This window comes from Desmodus rotundus, chromosome 2 (genome assembly GCF_022682495.2).
Source record: "Desmodus rotundus isolate HL8 chromosome 2, HLdesRot8A.1, whole genome shotgun sequence".
Lineage (NCBI taxonomy): Eukaryota > Metazoa > Chordata > Mammalia > Chiroptera > Phyllostomidae > Desmodus > Desmodus rotundus.
Window position 1 is genome coordinate 99,418,296 of NC_071388.1, and position 17,868 is coordinate 99,436,163.

General features: G+C 39.7%; 1 protein-coding gene across 7 annotated transcripts in view; it reads left to right on the forward strand.

Annotated features, from left to right (window-relative positions):
- CASR (calcium sensing receptor) overlaps positions 1–17,868 on the forward strand; it is a 103,447-nt gene that overhangs the window by 59,142 nt on the left and 26,437 nt on the right. For all 7 annotated transcript variants that reach the window (XM_053918428.1, XM_053918425.2, XM_053918427.2 and 4 more), the window contains 3 exons: positions 1,360–1,785; positions 3,567–3,873; positions 7,965–8,843. In XM_053918428.1, coding sequence (XP_053774403.1) covers positions 1,601–1,785; positions 3,567–3,873; positions 7,965–8,843 — 1,371 coding nt within the window. In that variant the 5' untranslated portion in view covers positions 1,360–1,600. The remainder of the gene's footprint in view (positions 1–1,359; positions 1,786–3,566; positions 3,874–7,964; positions 8,844–17,868) is intronic.

Sequence of the window (17,868 nt, forward strand, 5' to 3'; positions counted from 1 at the left end):
TTCAAAGGGAAGACTAGCAAGAGTAAGGCTGGAAAAGTACGCATACAGCTGTCATTTTCTGTAAGTTTACTCTTTAAGCTGTGCTAATAGATCTGTGTGCATTATTTTATCGAGATCCCAGAGGTTAAGTGAGTTGCTCAGAGTCATATGTTAGGAAATAGGGGAACTGTGATTCAAAGCCAAGTTTGACTCCAGAGACTATGCTTCAAACCACTTGTTCCATGGCATCCAAAGATTTGCAACGGTGGATTGCCAAGGGAAAAACTATGGAAGGAAAGGCCAGTTAAGGAATACTTGCAGAAATCCAGGTAAGAAATGTTGGTGGACTTCAGATGGCCTTGGAAATGGGAAGGAGCGATGGGCAGCAGAGAGATCGAGGAAGTAGAATCTATGATACTTGGTGCTTGTTTGAATACAAAGGACAATGATGAGAAGAGAGAGGAGACAAGGATGACGACTTCTTATTTTGTGTCTTTGTGGATGGCACGTCATTTGCTGAGAGAGAAAGTGGTGAGGGAGGGAGAAGTTTGGGAGGAAGGTGAGTTTAGAGATTTCAGGTTGGAAGCGCCTGTGGGACATTCAAGTGGAGATGTCTAGCTGATGGTTGGAGGCTTGGGCCTGAAACTCAGGGGAGGCGGTTTAGTTATCTGACATCAACATGCAACATACATCCACAGAGGGGACGATATGGCAGGAAGAGCAGCGAGTTCCTACTAGGGTAGCCACCCCAAAGCAGAAGGACTTTCCCTGGATCCAGCTGTTGAGCTCTGTAGAACATAACCAGACCCTTAATTTAAATGAGTCCTTTTCAAAAACTGTTCTTCAAAGGTTAATGGAGTGTCATATTACAAATTGTAATCAGAGATCTGTGATGAGGAGGCACAAAAAAGGGAGGGGGGCTACCATAATAAGTAAAGAATATGTGGCCCTTTCTGAAATTTTTGTTCAATTTAAAGTCAGATTTAATCTTAAATGACTCATTCTGTATTTTCTATAAGAACATATTGCTGAATAAAGTATAATTAATATTATTCCACAAAGAATGCCAATTCTATTCATTATTTACACGGAAGAATAAATGAATTAAAATCCAGTGGCAACTTCAGGAAGGCTTTCGCTTACCAGTGGTCTCTTTAAAACGTGGCCCTTACAACTGAGCACAGTCCTCCTCCCACATGAGCAAATGAAGTTTTCTGTATCTTACATGAAGTGCTACAAAAATGAGACCCTGAGCCAAGCCTTCCCCACCCGCTACCCTTCAGCCTCTCTAAATAGAAATCCTGAGCCACATGTTGCAGTCATCATGACAAGATGGGATTTAGGCTCAGTCGAATTCATTTTGTCTCTCTCTTCTTTTAGAAAGTGTCACAGACAGTCTCTACATGATGTGGCATCTAAAGACCGAAGAGCCATCCCCCTCACTAGTCCACAATGAAGAAGGCAAAACCGGGAATTCAAACACCACAACTTCCATCCTGTTATTAATCTCTCTGTAGACATGTGCCCCCACCACAGGGAGTGAACTGCACCAAGGGGGAACGTTCTTGGGGCCCCCAAACCTCCAGCACTTCTTGTCTCTCTCCCTGGAGAGAAAACAACTATGGCGCTTTATAGTGGCTGTTTGATCCTCTTGGCATTTACCTGGCACACTTCTGCCTACGGGCCCGACCAGCGAGCCCAGAAGAAAGGGGACATTATCCTGGGGGGACTCTTTCCTATTCATTTCGGAGTAGCAGCCAAAGATCAAGATCTGAAGTCAAGGCCAGAGTCTGTGGAATGTATCAGGTAAGGAAAGGAGCCAAGTCAAAGAGTCTCTTCTCTTCTGGTGGGTGGAGTAAAGCCGTACAAAACCCAAAACAATTTTTTTCAAACTTGGTTCTCTCTTTTCAAAAGTGGTGATTTGAAATCATGCTGAAGCTTATTATTCCCTCTCCCTGACTTTTTTAAAGAATTTTTTCCAAAGGTAAAACGTCAGTGATACGGAGTAGAAAAATCCATAAACTAGGCACAGTTCCCTGCAATGGGATTTGCAGAGTCCAGTGGGCTGTGTATCACCTTTCTTAATCTGGACGTCAGGGACCATTACTGCGCCCCAAGTCTGGACCCATCTTCTAAGAGAGAATAACACTTTCCTTATGAGGTCTACAACTTCCAAAGCGATCCAGCACTGTTCCTTGGTCTTCCTAGAAGCTGGAAGATGAAAATTAAAACTAGGATTGTCCCAACGAAACTAGATTTCTGTTTCAGTTCTAATGAGAACTCACAAATTAGATAACATTTTCACATTTTTCTTATGAAGGCAGAAAAACTGAGTGTAGAATTTCACTGACCCTGATTATATCCCTCACAGAACCCATGTGACAAATACCCTGTTTGTTGTTCCCCGCCGGACAGTTGTGCACGGGCCACATGTATACTCAAGATTAAGAAAGAAGCTTGGCCTTAAATAATATATATTTTTAATTATATTAAACAAAGATAACAAAATTAGTTTAGCAGTATAGATGTTTTATATATTAAACAAATCTATATCTCTTAATAACTTTGCAGGTTTTAAACATATAATTAAATACCAAAAACATAAAGAAAAGGACTAAGAAAAGATCACATTAAAAGTTAAATCAGGGGTGGAAGGGTGGGGAGAAAATGCAGACAACTGTAACTGAACAACAATAAAAAATGTTTAACAAAATAAATAAATAAATAAATAAATAAATAAACAAATAAATAAAATAAAAGTTAGATCAGGGTCATTAGGACCCTAAATGATACAGTGGGTAGAACAGATTGTGTTTCTCCCCTCCTGTCATGGAGTTCAAGTAGGACAACCCGGGATGTAAAGAGAGAACCTGTGGAGCTGCTTTGGGCCCTGATACACTGACTCAGCACATTTATAGAGCCCTGACTCGGAGCAAGTTCTCGGAGAGTAAAACTATGTCACAGATCCTATTTCTCTGTGTTAATTTGCTTGATTTTTATTTAAAACCATGTTCTTTAAAAAGCAATCCATGCTCAGTTTTTAAAATAGAAAATATAAATAAGTCAAAAGAACACAATTTTAAAACTCAGATTCCACCACCCAGAAACAACCAGTTTGCCACCAGTCTTCCTGTACATAACATTTGTTTGTTTGTTTGTTCACAAAGATGAGATTACTTGTTTCCCTTTCCCCTTTGACCTCCACAGACTGTCATGCTCTAAATGTGTGACTTTGCAAATCGAAGGTTATTCTTGGGCTCTCACATGTTAAAATCCTAATCTATTTTTATTTTCCCTAGTCCTTTTTCTTTTTAAATCTCTGTATTTACTAAAGTACCTCACATCAACTAATTCAAATTCTTTGCTGCATGAGACTAATAAGTCTTCATTTTCATTGCTCCCTAACTGTGAGGCACCATGCTGAGAATTTTGCATAATTACCTCCTGTTTGCAGCCACTCTATGAAGGTGTCATCCCCATTTACAGAGAGGACCTTGAGTCTCAAAGAACACACTGTCATGAAACCAGAAATTAACAACCCAGCTTTGCTCAGTCCTTACGTTTCTTCCACTACTTCTTTCTTCCAGGTATAATTTCCGGGGGTTTCGCTGGTTACAAGCCATGATATTTGCCATAGAGGAAATAAACAGCAGCCCGGTCCTTCTTCCCAACATGACGCTGGGATACAGGATATTCGACACTTGCAACACCGTTTCCAAAGCCTTGGAGGCCACCCTGAGTTTTGTGGCCCAGAACAAAATTGATTCTTTGAACCTTGATGAGTTCTGCAACTGCTCACAGCACATCCCCTCTACCATTGCTGTGGTGGGGGCAACTGGCTCCGGCATCTCCACTGCAGTGGCAAACCTGCTGGGGCTCTTCTACATTCCCCAGGTAGCCGGGCCTTCTAAGCTGGGGCAGCGTGGGCTGGGGTCAGGAGAACCAGGCTTGGAGGACTGCTGTGCCCAGTGTCCATAGAGTTTGCTCTTTTCCTCTCTCTGGCTTTACATGGGCAGAAAAGACCTTTAAATGAGCTGGGACCCTGGATCATGACCATTTGGGATTTCTCAGACCCACAATGTCAACATCAACTAGACCTTCACAACTCTTCAAAAATTCATTTAAATATACCTTATATAAAACTTTATGTATACCTTTTATTTACTTATTTTATGCCTTGCATAAAGCTTTTTCCCCAAAGTGTTCAGTACTTTATTTCCCACTCTATTCCTTTAACAAATGACCTTTTTTCTGCCTTTACTAAAAGAAATGAGACCATATGATGTAAATCCATTCTTTCAAACCCCAAATATGTCCCTAATCCCATTCCCTTAAACAGCTCTGCCTATCAACCATCTGGTTGAAAATTTAGCTCAGAGGGAAGCAAAGCGTATTTTCTCACAAAACAGGAACTTAGTTACTATGTTGCACATTCTAGAAATAGAAAATATTCTGTTTCATTCAACAACTATTTATAGAGTGCACATGAAGAAGGCTCTACCTTGCAGGAACTCAGCCCAGGCGGGGAGATGTCTGCATTTTCAGTGCATTGCACATTCACTGAAGCAAGTGCTTTTATTAACATTTGTTCAAAGTTGCATATTTTTTCACCAAAACCCCCCCAGCAAACTCTAAATGCCATTTTATAACCTGATTTTCCCCCGTAACCCTATAGAGCAAAGCTTTTTTCATGTTATTATTTATAGATCTATGACCTCACTTTATAATAGCGAAAAATTGGAAACAACCTAAATGTCCATGGATGGGAGAATCAGCTCAATTGTGATACGTTCCTTACATCAATTTTTAAATTAAATTATAAGTCATTTAATAAATCAAATTTAAATTTATTTTTTCATGTCTAATACTTAAAATTTATAAAGTACCTTTGATAAATTCACATTTCTATGTTGTGAGGTCTTTGTTAGCTTGGTGATAGCCATTATCCTTTTATGTACACGTGACAACTGAGAAAGTCTTGTCATCATTTCCCGAATCCTTACTTCAGGGAATTAAAGGTGTTTCCCACGGGGAAGCCCTGGCTCTATAACTTTTGGGCTAAAAATGGTCTAACAAAGCCCACATCAGTGAATGTGTTGGGCAAGATGCAAATATGCAGTTTGTAAATTTGGAATACTGTGCAGTATTATTTTCAGTACAGTTATCCCACGGCTGACAGGTATAAGGTGTTGTCATCAAGAGAGAGCATGAAGGGCAAGATTTTAATTTTTTGTGGTTTGAATGAAAGATAACGTTAAACTTAATTTAAATTTTAAAAGTGCTAAGAAGACTAGAATGATTATCAGTATCAGAAACAGTTACAATAGAACACAATCAGAACTTAAGTGGAATTCCAACACTCATTTTATAGTTCAGCCTAGTTTTGTACTTTTTTAATTACACATAGAGAGACATCATTATCTTTTCATTTTATATAACTTCTGAAGATAAAAGTCTGGCCTCACATCTTACATAGTCATTCATGTCTTGCATATGTACCTTGATATTTCTTTTTTGTTTTGTTTTATTTTATTTTTATTTAAGTATAGTTGCTATACAATATTATATTAGTTTCAGGTATACGATATAGTGGTTCTACATTTTTTATACCTTACAATGTGGTCACCACACTAAGCCTAGTAATCACCTGTCACTGCTCGGGTGTCAGTGTTATCTACAGCTCTGTCTCTCTGCTGTGGCTGCCTGTTGGGATCAGTTGGGGAGTTTTAAAAATACTGATGCCTGGGTCTTATTCCCCAGAGATCCTGGTTTCGTTGATATGAGATGCAGCTTGGGCGTTGGGAATTTTGAAAGCTCCCAAAGCCATTCTTTTTCTTTTCTTTTTTTAAAATAAATGTTTTTTACTTAGTTGTCCCAGGCAATTCCAAAGTGCGGCAGGGTTGGGAACTGCAGCTCTGTAGGGCGGGGTCAGTGGCATTTCTAGGCCACTCGCGCCACCATGTGGATGAAACAAGCAGACCAGCTAGACTACTCTAACCGTCGTAATTGTAGTTAGGACGGTTTTCTGAATCACCCATGAAATTCTCCCCTTTTACAATAAAAAAAAAAGTATGTTTTTAAGGTTTTTTTAGGGGGAGGGGGTACAAAGTGGTATTTGCCGCCGAACACATGGGGGAATATTTTTTTTACCCCTTTAAAACCTTTTTTGGCCCAGTTTTCAAACAACCAAGAAGTAAGTAATAATGGATAGATCTAGAAAACGCCCAGCTAGGTTTTTCATTTGCAAAACCCTGATCCAGAGCCCATTGGTTGGGTCTACTAATAGAGCTTTCTTAAAAACAGTAACATCTCAACAAATTATTTCATCTAACTACCTCATTAACTCCCAGAGTAGAGCAAGAAGGGGCTTATTCTGATCAAAGAAAAAAATTGTCAAGTTCATATTATAACTTCCAAATTCAAAGCTTTTATGTAAAAAAAAAAAAAAGCCTGTCCTTTAGCAAGGTTGGCCCAGTTCTTTCATAGACAATGTATTTTATGTTTCTGATATAAAAACTGTTCATTAAGAAGAAAGAACATATTGGAAAAAATCATTTTAAAACACTGAATATAGAAGTTGTTTCAATTGGTGATAAATATTGAAAAAGGTATTCCCTCAAATTTCTTTAACTTTGTATTCTTAAGAACTTTAAAAATCTCTCTAGATAACTGGAGAATAAGTGATATCAAAATCCCTCATTACTGAGAAGAAATTCCGTGAAGTATAAAAATGCTTTGCTCTTCAGAAGAAATGGTCTGGTAACTCGGAACTTCCTAACCAGTGAGCTAGGATGCACAGGAGTGCTTCAGATTGGGCCACACCTGCCAGATACTGATCCCTCAAAGTTTGGGATGGCTGGGTGGGGCTGAGGGGGGTCAGAGCATCCCCTCCCAGGGTGGTCAGCCTCTTCCATTGACTCCAACTTCTATGTTTGCCACAATGTGGGAAAAAAAGTTGAGAAGCTCTGTACTGAGAAATGCTTTACCCCATATTCAGATACTTCAGGAAATGATCTTATACTGTCAAGGTAAAGCTTTCTTCCCTTGGTGGCCCACACTCATGCTCAAATGTAGAACTGGCTATGTCTGAGAAAGTGGAAACAGCAGGGCAGCTCCTTTGGGGTTCCTTTTCAGCCTCTCTAGGTTTTAGAGACTCTCATCAAAAGCCTGTCAGTTGAACCCTCTGAGAAGCCAGGAGAGGACAGGATGCTTTCCTGGCTATATTTAATGATGTATGCCATTGTTACTTCGGTGCAGGGGAATTGAGCCTCAAAAACCTAATGGCTAATTGAGCCTAAAAGATAAACAGTTCCTAGAAATGACTGCAATGGAGGGTACTTTTATCTAAAGTACTGTGGGGGAAGCAGAGGGGGAATGGGGGAGAAAAGAGAGTGAAGAGCTGGAAACTGGAAACAGATGGGAAGAGAGAAACTAGGCAGACTAGGAAAGGGGAACCCCTTGGGGCTCTTCTGAAGAGATTTAGGTTCATAACCCAACGGGAACCTATACCTTCCAGAAGTGAGTCATGGACAAAGTGTTCATCACAGTAAAGGGGAAGCTGAAATGTTAACATTAGAACCGGGACCCAACAGTCAGCAGATGTGTACGTGGGTATATTATAACCCATGAGGCAGTACAGAGAAGGTTAGCAGAAACTATGGAACAGTGCATATACACTCTCCCAGAAAGAATAAATAGACCCTACTATTGTTGGATTGACTTTATGGCCAGACCTGTGTTTGAAGGTAGAATTGTGAAGACCCACTCACTGGGCATTAGAATGCTCCCTGATAGATTGACAGGTGCTTGGATATTCACACTGGAAAGGAACAGATTCTAGCTGTCTTCACCCTTTTATCGTGTCTGCAGCGAAGGACAGGTTTGATAAGTTATGTTAATACATGCTCAACAAGCCACCTCCACACAGCCTTGAGGATCAGCCAGCACCCCCCTCATTCATTCATTGTGTTCTATATTCTTTCCAGGTCAGTTATGCCTCCTCCAGCAGACTCCTCAGCAATAAAAATCAGTTCAAGTCCTTCCTCCGTACCATTCCCAACGATGAACACCAGGCCACTGCCATGGCAGACATTATCGAATATTTCCGCTGGAACTGGGTGGGCACCATTGCTGCTGATGATGACTATGGCCGGCCAGGGATCGAGAAGTTCCGAGAAGAAGCTGAGGAGAGGGACATCTGCATTGACTTCAGCGAGCTCATTTCCCAGTACTCTGATGAAGAAGAGATCCAGCACGTAGTAGAGGTAATCCAGAATTCCACAGCCAAAGTCATCGTCGTTTTCTCCAGTGGCCCAGACCTTGAACCTCTCATCAAGGAGATTGTTCGGCGCAATATCACAGGCAGGATCTGGCTGGCCAGTGAGGCCTGGGCTAGCTCTTCTTTGATCGCCATGCCCGAGTACTTCCATGTGGTCGGAGGCACCATTGGATTTGCTCTGAAGGCTGGGCAGATCCCCGGTTTCCGGGAATTCTTGCAGAAAGTCCATCCCAGGAAGTCTGTCCACAATGGTTTTGCCAAGGAGTTTTGGGAAGAAACATTTAACTGCCACCTCCAAGAAGGTGCTAAAGGACCTTTACCCATGGACACCTTCCTGAGAGGTCAAGGTGGTGGCCAGATGAGCAACAGCTCCACTGCCTTCCGACCTCTCTGTACAGGGGATGAGAACATCAGCAGTGTTGAGACCCCTTACATGGACTACACACACTTACGGATATCCTACAATGTCTACTTAGCAGTCTACTCCATTGCTCACGCCCTGCAAGATATATATACCTGCTTACCTGGGAGAGGGCTCTTCACCAATGGTTCCTGTGCTGACATCAAGAAGGTTGAGGCTTGGCAGGTACATCCTTCACTTAGATAGAAGTTCTCTGTGTAGTAAAGCAGACTTGGGTTGATTCAGGCAAGACAGAGAAAATGGTAACCTAAAAAAGACAAGATCTAAATAAGGTCACTAAATGTAGCTTTGGATTCAAACATCTGAGCAACTGACTTCTGAACAACTGATGGTAATTTAATTTGATTATCTGTTCAAAGCCTTAGCCCAACTGTTCTTTAGCCTAGTGGTTCAGAACATCACTAGACTATGGCCCCTAAAAGATTTTTAATATCCTGGGACAGATTTAGTACTGAGTGGAGGATGTTTTTCTAATGCTTTAAGTTAAAGATACTGTTCCCTTATGAATAACAATTATTTGTTGAGTATCTATTATGTTCCATATGCTATTGGACATAAAGTTAGTGTTATGGTGTTTAGTCACCACTTTTACCATTATATTACTCAAAGTATAATGAGCTGGACCACCCGACAGGCCAACTAAGCCTAGGACACAAGCAAATCAAAGACACAGAAACAACTTGCCTTAAAATGATTTGATATTGGATATTTCAAAAAGAAGCATTAAAATAGTTACAATAGAAAATAATCAGAACTTAAATGGAATTGCAACGCTCATTTTATAGTTTAGTCTAGTGTTCATATTTTTTTTGGGAACACATAAAAGAGAGATCCTAATCTTTTCATTTTATAGAACTGAAGATAAAAGTCTGGCCTCACATCTTACATAGCCATTCATGTCTTGTATACGTATCTTGATTTTTATCTTTTATTTTATTTTTATTTCAGTATAGTTGTATACTATATCATATTAGTTTCAGGTATATAATATAGTGGTTCTACATTTATATACCTTGGAATGTGATCACCACACTAGTAATCATCTATATTCCCCTTCACCTTTCACCCATCCCTCCACTCCCCCAACCCTCTGGCAACCATCAGTTTGATATCTGTGAGTCGATTTTTGTTTGTCTGTGTTTTTAATATTCCACATATGAGTGAAACCATACTGTATTTGTCTTTTTCTGTCTGACTCAGTTCACTTAGCGTAATATTCTCTAGGACTCTCCATGTTATTGCAAATGTCAGGATTTCATTCTTTTTTATTGCTGAGTAATACTCCATTGTATATAATTATATACCACATCCTCTTTGCTTGAAAAAAACAAAAACACCAATTCAAAAAAATATATATGCACTTTTATGTTCAATGTGGCATTATTTATAGTAGTCAAGATATGGAAGCAACCTAGGTGCCTGTTGATAGATAAATGTACCCTGATTTTTAAATCAGATAATGCTTTACACTCCTTTTGCATTTTCCTTAGTTCCAGGCTGACCGGGGGAGATTGAATGATAGGAGGTGGGGAGGGAGTCCCTGAATTTAGTTGAATGACCCAACCTCCAGCTTCAGCTCTAGCTCCCGAATTCTCTAACTGCATCTGCTTAGGCAAGCTGCTGCTGCTCTAAGACAGTTTCTTTTTCTGTAAAATGACCCTAAGCTCTAGCCGACTTTCCACTGTAGGTTCTTCTGAAGATGAAATGAGATGATATATGTGAAAGTCATCTGTAAATTTTTAAGCTCTAAACAGATGGAGATTATTATAGTCAGATTTCAATATGCCTCTAATCAATTAATCAGTTAGGCAAAAAATAACTAAAATAGCTTGTATACAGAACCCAACCACCATAGACCCTTGGGAAAAGACACCAAGAAACGAAGAATGTACAACCTGTGTCAGTTATTTTAGAGATTCTCGGGGGATAAGGAGTGACTGTCCAGACTTGGCAGAATGAGTCAGGACCTGCAAGTATTTAGTTGTTCTGGTGTGGGGAAAATCTCTCTCAGGCATCATTATTGGCTAAAGTTTCTAATCTCTATGAGGTCCTTAAAGTTTCCTTCCTTGCACTGCACTCACCCCACCCACACCCTCAACCCTGTCAAAGAAAGAGGAACTCCGATGAAGGTCAAAAACCAAAAAGACTTCAACGGCCATGCGGCTAAGTTGTGGAGTTTCAAGAAGAAGGAATGAAGGGACAATCTTTGAGTAAATACTATTGTGTTTTCTCTCTTCCTTTACATGTCCTCTGGAAAGAGGAACCCAGCCTTTGAAAGCCTATAGAACCAGGGTGGGATTGAAGGGAAAAGAGGCTTCCAGTGGGTAGCCTGACAGTTCTTCTCTTCAGTGAATCTTCTCCCAGACAAGAAAATAAGATCCATATGGTCAAGATCAAAGCCTGGACATAGAGAGAAAAAAAGCAAGAATCGGGCTATCATCAAATAGAGACTTTTAGTTGCACACTATAGAAAACCCAAACCAACCTGCTTAAACAGAAGAAGGAACATTATTAGTAGCTCATAACACTGAAAATCTCAGAAGCATTCCAAGTACAATAGATGCTTTCATCTCCATCTCTCTGTTATTTATTCCTCAGGATTAACAGTTTTCAGCCTCTGCAGAAGCTTTGGGTTCCTAAACTCCTTACTTCCCAGGATCTCCTGTAAAAATCCCATACTTCACATTGATTGACCAGTCCAGGGCCACGTATTCATCCCTGAAGCTAGGAGTAGAGTCCTCCCAAACTACATAGACTTAGGCAGGGAACGGATCCCCCAAATTAAATTCAGGATGCTATTACCAAAAGGAGGAGGTAAGAGAAGCAAAGCAGCCAAAATAAAGTGCCTACTAACCAGACACCTCAGCTGACCTTCATACACGTAAAGCTGTGACCTCCTGACTGAAACACAGTCTGGCGCAATTCACCCAGGAGAGGAAACAGGAAAACAAGGTCAGAGCTCTGAGGAGGAATAACATGTAGGCATTAGCCAAAATGTGATGAGTGCTTGCTGTAAGCCTCCTTTGAGCCTCAGGATTCCAGGCAGTTGGGAGGGCATTCCAGAATTTAAGATCTTGGCCATGTCTCAGAAGACAAACCAGCAATTCTTCACACTCATTATTAAGACCTGCATGGAAACCTATCACCCATACAATCTAAACAATATAATCCAAGAATCTCAGTCTGGAATTCCACCCTGACTTCTCTCAATTCCCTTATAAGCCAATCTTTCTGGCATCTCCACACAAAACACTAATTACTTTTGGCATAGAATTTTTGCTAAGACACTATCCCACACCCAAAGAGCCATCAATTTTTGTCTCTTCTATCATTGTTCACCACAAACTTTTAACTCTTCCAAAATTCACTTTCTCCTGAAAATGTCTTCAAATCATATGCCCCCCCACACACTTTCTGACCATTCTTTCTTCCTCATTTTTTCCATTTATATACCCAGCTTAAGCTTCCACAGCCCATCATTTGCCTGAAATAGTAAGGTCAATTACAATTTTCTTTTGTTGACCTATCCCCCCTAAAATTAATCAACAAACCAACTCATATACCTTAAAAGTAACACTGACAGGTAATTTATGAGCACACAACACGCAATTTCCTCCTGACCCCCACAACAATGCCCAAACCCTCCTCATGCTGCTTGTCAGCTCCCTCTTCACTCTGAATCCTCCATTGTACAGTATCTAAGCTTCAGGAGAGCAGGAACCATGTTTGTATTGTTCAGCACTGTGTCCAGAACACCTGACACCTGAATATGTGTAGAATAAATGAGTGGATAAGTAGCAGTCTGGTTGATTTGACCTGATAACACAACCTAGAGTCCTTTTCAGAGAATTGTTCAACCTTGAAACAAACACTGTGGCCGGGTATTCTAGGATCTGATTGGAAGATCCTGGGTCACACGCCCAACAATCAAATTGAATGGAACATCATGTAAGTCAGTATAGAACCCTCTCTTCCTTCTATCAGGATGATTGTGCACCAGACAAACTTCCTGCTTTCCTCTACCTTACACAGACCATTCAATAGACAACAAACAGGTATGCATGGTGACAGAACCATGGTAATAATAGAAGCCAAACAAAATTGATCTTTCCAGAAATTGCTTGTATAGTTGGGGGTTGGGAGAGGGGAGGTGATTTGGGGTGAGAACCAAAGGAGATAGAGAAGATGGAGCCAGGAAATAGGGCTGAGGTTAGAGACGGGAATTGGTCTAGGATTTTCCCTATACTCTAAGCACAGGAAATGGGCAAGAAGCAATAGGTTCCTTATCTGTGTGAATGGGGTGCTTTGTGCATCCCATGCTACTTATCTTCTGTGCTAAGTTGTGATGCCATGTGTAAGAGGTGGAAATTGTAGACAATAGTGGAGTGGGGACTGTAGTCCCTAGTCTTTGGTTTAATCCACTTGACCCATGCCAAGGGGCGATTCCCATTTATGCTTATACTGAGCAATAGTTTGACTTTAAAATCCTTTAGAAGAAATATCCTAAAAGGCCACAAGATGGAAATATTACCACATAAAATATAACAAGAAAATATGTGACCATCTAAGTGTGTGCATATTATACATTTTTGTACCTCTTTTCTTAAAATTTTTAAAAATTTATTGACACATGTATGCATTCATTGTTGATTCTCATAGGTATCCTGACCAGGGATGGAACCCACAACCTTGGTGTATTGGGACGATGCTCTAACCAACTGAGCTACCTGGCCAGGGCTATACCTCTTTTATTACATGTCTTCCTCAATGTTTAGTGTTCTTTGTGAGCCTGTCAGTCTCTTTGTGTTTGTATATTATCTTCTATGTTTAAGTTATTTTATTAGCTTTTTTCTTTTCTCTTCCCCTTCATTCATTCTTTTTTCCATATATTCTTCATCAAATAAAATAATTTAGAAATGTATTATACTGATTTATAATCTCAGTATAATTTCTTATACTTTCTTTTTTAGGGAAGCTATTAGTTTCTCTTTTTAAAACTCTAAAAAAAAAGAACAATTCTCTCTGGGGGAAATATCTCAATTTTTTGTAACTTTTCTATGTGTCAGTAACTCTCAATTTAAAGATTCCTTACCATTGCTTTTAAGGGTGAAATTGTTTCCAATTCTACCTTACCTGTTATGCATGGTTACTATGCCAGCAATTTGGTGCTCAAATGCAAAACTTGCAAGTAAACATGGCAAAAGAAATAGTAAAGATGTCTAATGAGATAACTTAGACATGTGACTTAGTAAACAAATAATTGATTATAAATGGATGAGGTGACATTTTTGACTCAAAAAATTCATACTCATGTGATTTTATCGATGTACCTGCTGTGAAGATGAAACACTATAGTACTATCCAGGTTAGGATTTGAAGTATAGAAGAAAATAAAAGATGTCATTCAAGATGGGCCTTGAAGGCTGGACAGGATTTGTGGAAAGGATCTGTTCCTTGGAGGAAAAAATATACAGACTGAAAGAAAAATAAGAGTTCATACTGTGTGGTTCCATTTACAATATTCTACTTCTAATGAAAGAAGACAGATCAGTGGTGGCCTAGGCCTGCAAGTGAGGGTGGGACTGACTTGGAAGGGGGGACCCTGGGCACCTTTTGGGATGATGGTAGTGGCAGTTACACAGGCATACACATTTGCCAAAACTCAGAACTACAATCTTAAAATGTGTGTGTGTTTTATAGTTTATTCTATGTAAACTATACCTTAATAAAGTTGATTTAAAATACAAAACAATGGAAAGCCCCTGGGGTGGGAAAGTACAGGCCTCTTATGGAGATTCGGATGTCATTCAGTTTCCACCACTTCTCCGATTATGGCCTCTTGGTTGCCATGAGCCTTTTACTTGCGTCTGCCTTCCTGTTTTTTAAATATGTTCATTTTGTCAACTTCAGTTTTACACAAGTTAACCTGTTGTAACTAGAGATGGACAACTTAATAGACAGGCTATCTAATTTGACTTCTACACCTGAGTAGGTAGTATATAGTGTAATGGTTGAGAGTCTGGACTCTAGAACTAGACTAACTGGATTTAAATCCCAGCTGCTACCTAATAACTTTATAACCTTGGGAAGCCACTTACTGTGCCTCAATTTCTTCACCTGAAAAATGGCAATAATGGAACTTATAAACTTATTATGAAGATAACATTGGTTAAAATGTATAAGGTGTTTAGCATACTGCCTATGTATACTAAGTGCTCAGTAAATATTAGTCTTGAGTATTATTCTCTTGTAAGTGAGGAAAGACTCAGAGAGGCCAAAATGATTTCCCCAAAGTCATATAGCTAGCCGGTGAAAAAGGCAACTTCTGCCCCAGGTGGTCTGTTCCCTGATGAGGCCAAGGTAACAATTAGAAGAACCTTGCCCAGTTGTCCCTCTGGGCACATGCTCTCTAGCTCCTGAGAGGTGAGCCAGGTCAGCTAATGGTTTCATAGTGAAGACTATGGTCCATAGCCTTAAGCCCTAGGTGTTCACCAGAGGAAACCAAGTGTCCTGAACTCTGGTTCACACACAAACACAAAAAGAAATACAGTCTGTGCAAATAAGTACGAGTGGACACAACTAACCATGTCAGAGTATTTGAACACCTACCTGTTCATCTTGAACACTACTGTATATCTTATCCCTAAAAAACGTGCTTGTTTGGCCCATATTGGTTGCTCATAAATACTTGTTGAGTGAACAAATAGCTAAAGGAAGAGAATGGGACAAAGGCAAATACCGAGCAAAGACTGGGGTTAAGTGGATGACAAGGACAGTACGTGGACATGGACCTAGGAAAGGGAGAAGGTAAGTGGTCTTAGAGAAGCTGGCTGAAAATTTTCATACAATAAAACTGCAGTAATTTTGACTTAATAAATTTGGTCTGAAATTGGCCTCTTCATTATCAATGAGTTGAATGACTAAGGGAAGAGGGAAGACACCGTTTTGGTAAAATTTTACAAGTATATTCAGGATTATTGAGACAAAGATCAAGAAACAACTAAATTTTAAATTCCTATTTTTAAAAATTGACACAGGCTTCCTAAGAACCTTTATCAGGACCAATGTATTAGCCTAATTCATACCAATAAGTATGTCTAAAAGAAGAAAAGAACCTTTTGTAAACTTATTTTGGCCTTTTTTATTAAAAGAAGAAGGAGGAGGAAGAAGAAGAGGAGGGGGAGGGAGAGAAGGAAGAGGAGAAAAGTTGGTCCTTCACTTAGTCTGAATTAATTTATTATAGCTAATGGAATAATTCTTGTTTCTGTCTGTATTAAGAGAGTTCCAGTCCTTCATTTCAGCCTTATGTTGCTCCCTTCATCTTCTGGCATACTGCTGCCGTCATTCTTACATGGAACGGTTGCTTTTTGGGTGTGCCCTGCTCTTCAGGCAGCTCTCAGCTGTTGCTAAAACATCCTTGCGCTGTGGTGACTCCAACTTCCCTTTACCTCTCCAACGCAGTAGGTTTTATAATCAATTTGTTCCACATTTTGAGTGTTGCAGGGGTGTGTCCAACCTTTTGGTGTCTCTGGGCCACACTGGAAGAAGAGTTGTCTTGTGCCACACATTAAATACATGGTGACACATAATCACAAAAAAATCTCATATTTTAAGTAAATTTATGATTTCGCGTAAGGCTATGTTCATAGCCATCCTGAGCCATATGTGGCCTGTGGGCCAGAGGTTGGACACCCCAGGACCAGAAATTAAATGTATGCTCTTAATCAAAACATGACATACAGAATACAATATTTAGCTGCAGCTTTCTTTAAAAATCACAAAGAAAATATTTCCCAAGAGAATTAAGATCCCTCTTTTTCCTTAATGAAGAGAAAGTTAGCATTTTATCCAATGAAAACCATAATTCTTATGATATGTCTACTGTACCATGTGTCTTCTGATATGTCTTAAGTAAAACCATGTAACACATTTTAAAACAAATTTTGCTAATAGTTCCCTGTTTGCTTGCTTGTTTTTCTTTTTGTTTAAACCTGGAAGGTTTATTCTTTTTAAATCAGAACACAAGAACATAGATTATAGTTATAGCTCGAAGGGAAAAATTGTGCTGACCCTTTAACCCATACTATAGTTTTCAGGAATTTGTTTTCAATATATATAGGTTTAAGTTCCAACAGATTACATAAAAGCCTTAATTTTTATGATCGTCAATGGTAAGTTTTTCAAAAAATGAATCCTTTATCCTTTCACTTTGATTTGAAAGTTCTTTGTTTGCTTTTTTGTTTTTGTTTGAGTGTAGAACTTAGACCTCTATGTTTTCAGTGTGAATCAGCCGGACTCAGTCCAGTTGCTCTGGATGGAACCTCCAGCACAATGTTGGACAGCCAGAGTGAGAACAGGCATTCTTGTCTTATTCCTGATCTTAGGGGGAAAGCAGTCTTTCACAATTAAGTATGATGTTATTAATGTAGGTTTTTCATAGATGCTCTTTCTAGGGTTGAGGGATTTCCCTTTTATTCCTAGATTGCTGAGAGTTTTAAACCAGAATGGAGGTTGGATGTTTTAAATACTTTTTCCGTATCTACAGAGATGAACATACGGTTTCTCTTGTGTCGCATGTTAGTGTAATCAAATGTTAAACTAACCTTGCGTTCCTGGAATAAAAGTTACCTGGTCACAGTGTATTTTCCTTTTCGTAGTTAGCTAGATTAGATTTGAGGTGCAGTGGAAGTGAGTACCCCTGCACTCACAGGCTGAATTGTGTCTCCCTTTCTTGGTGCCTCATTGACCTCTGGCACTGGGCAGATCCTGCATGAAAGATAAGTGGCTGAGTGCCGGCTGCCTCCTCTTGACCCATGTCTGGGGCATTCAGGAGGCAGAGCCAGGAGCCTCACGATGCTGCTGTAGAGCATAGCCAACAGAGCACAGGCTTTGCACCCCCTGCAAGCTGTGTTGCCCTGGAAAAGATACTTTTGTTTTATGTGCCTCAGTTTCCCCACCAATAAAATGGGATAATAGTACTACTGGTTGTGAAGATTGGATTAGATAGTGAATGTAAAGTATTTAGCATTGTTCCTTAAAGGGAGCAAAATGACTAGGAAGGTTTAGTAATTATTACTTTACTTTTTTTTTTTACAAGGGCTTTGTGACCCACAATAGTTAACGACTGGCCATAACTATTACAACAGGACCCCATTCACAGCCTCGTTTATTTCTTCCTCCCACTCCCCTT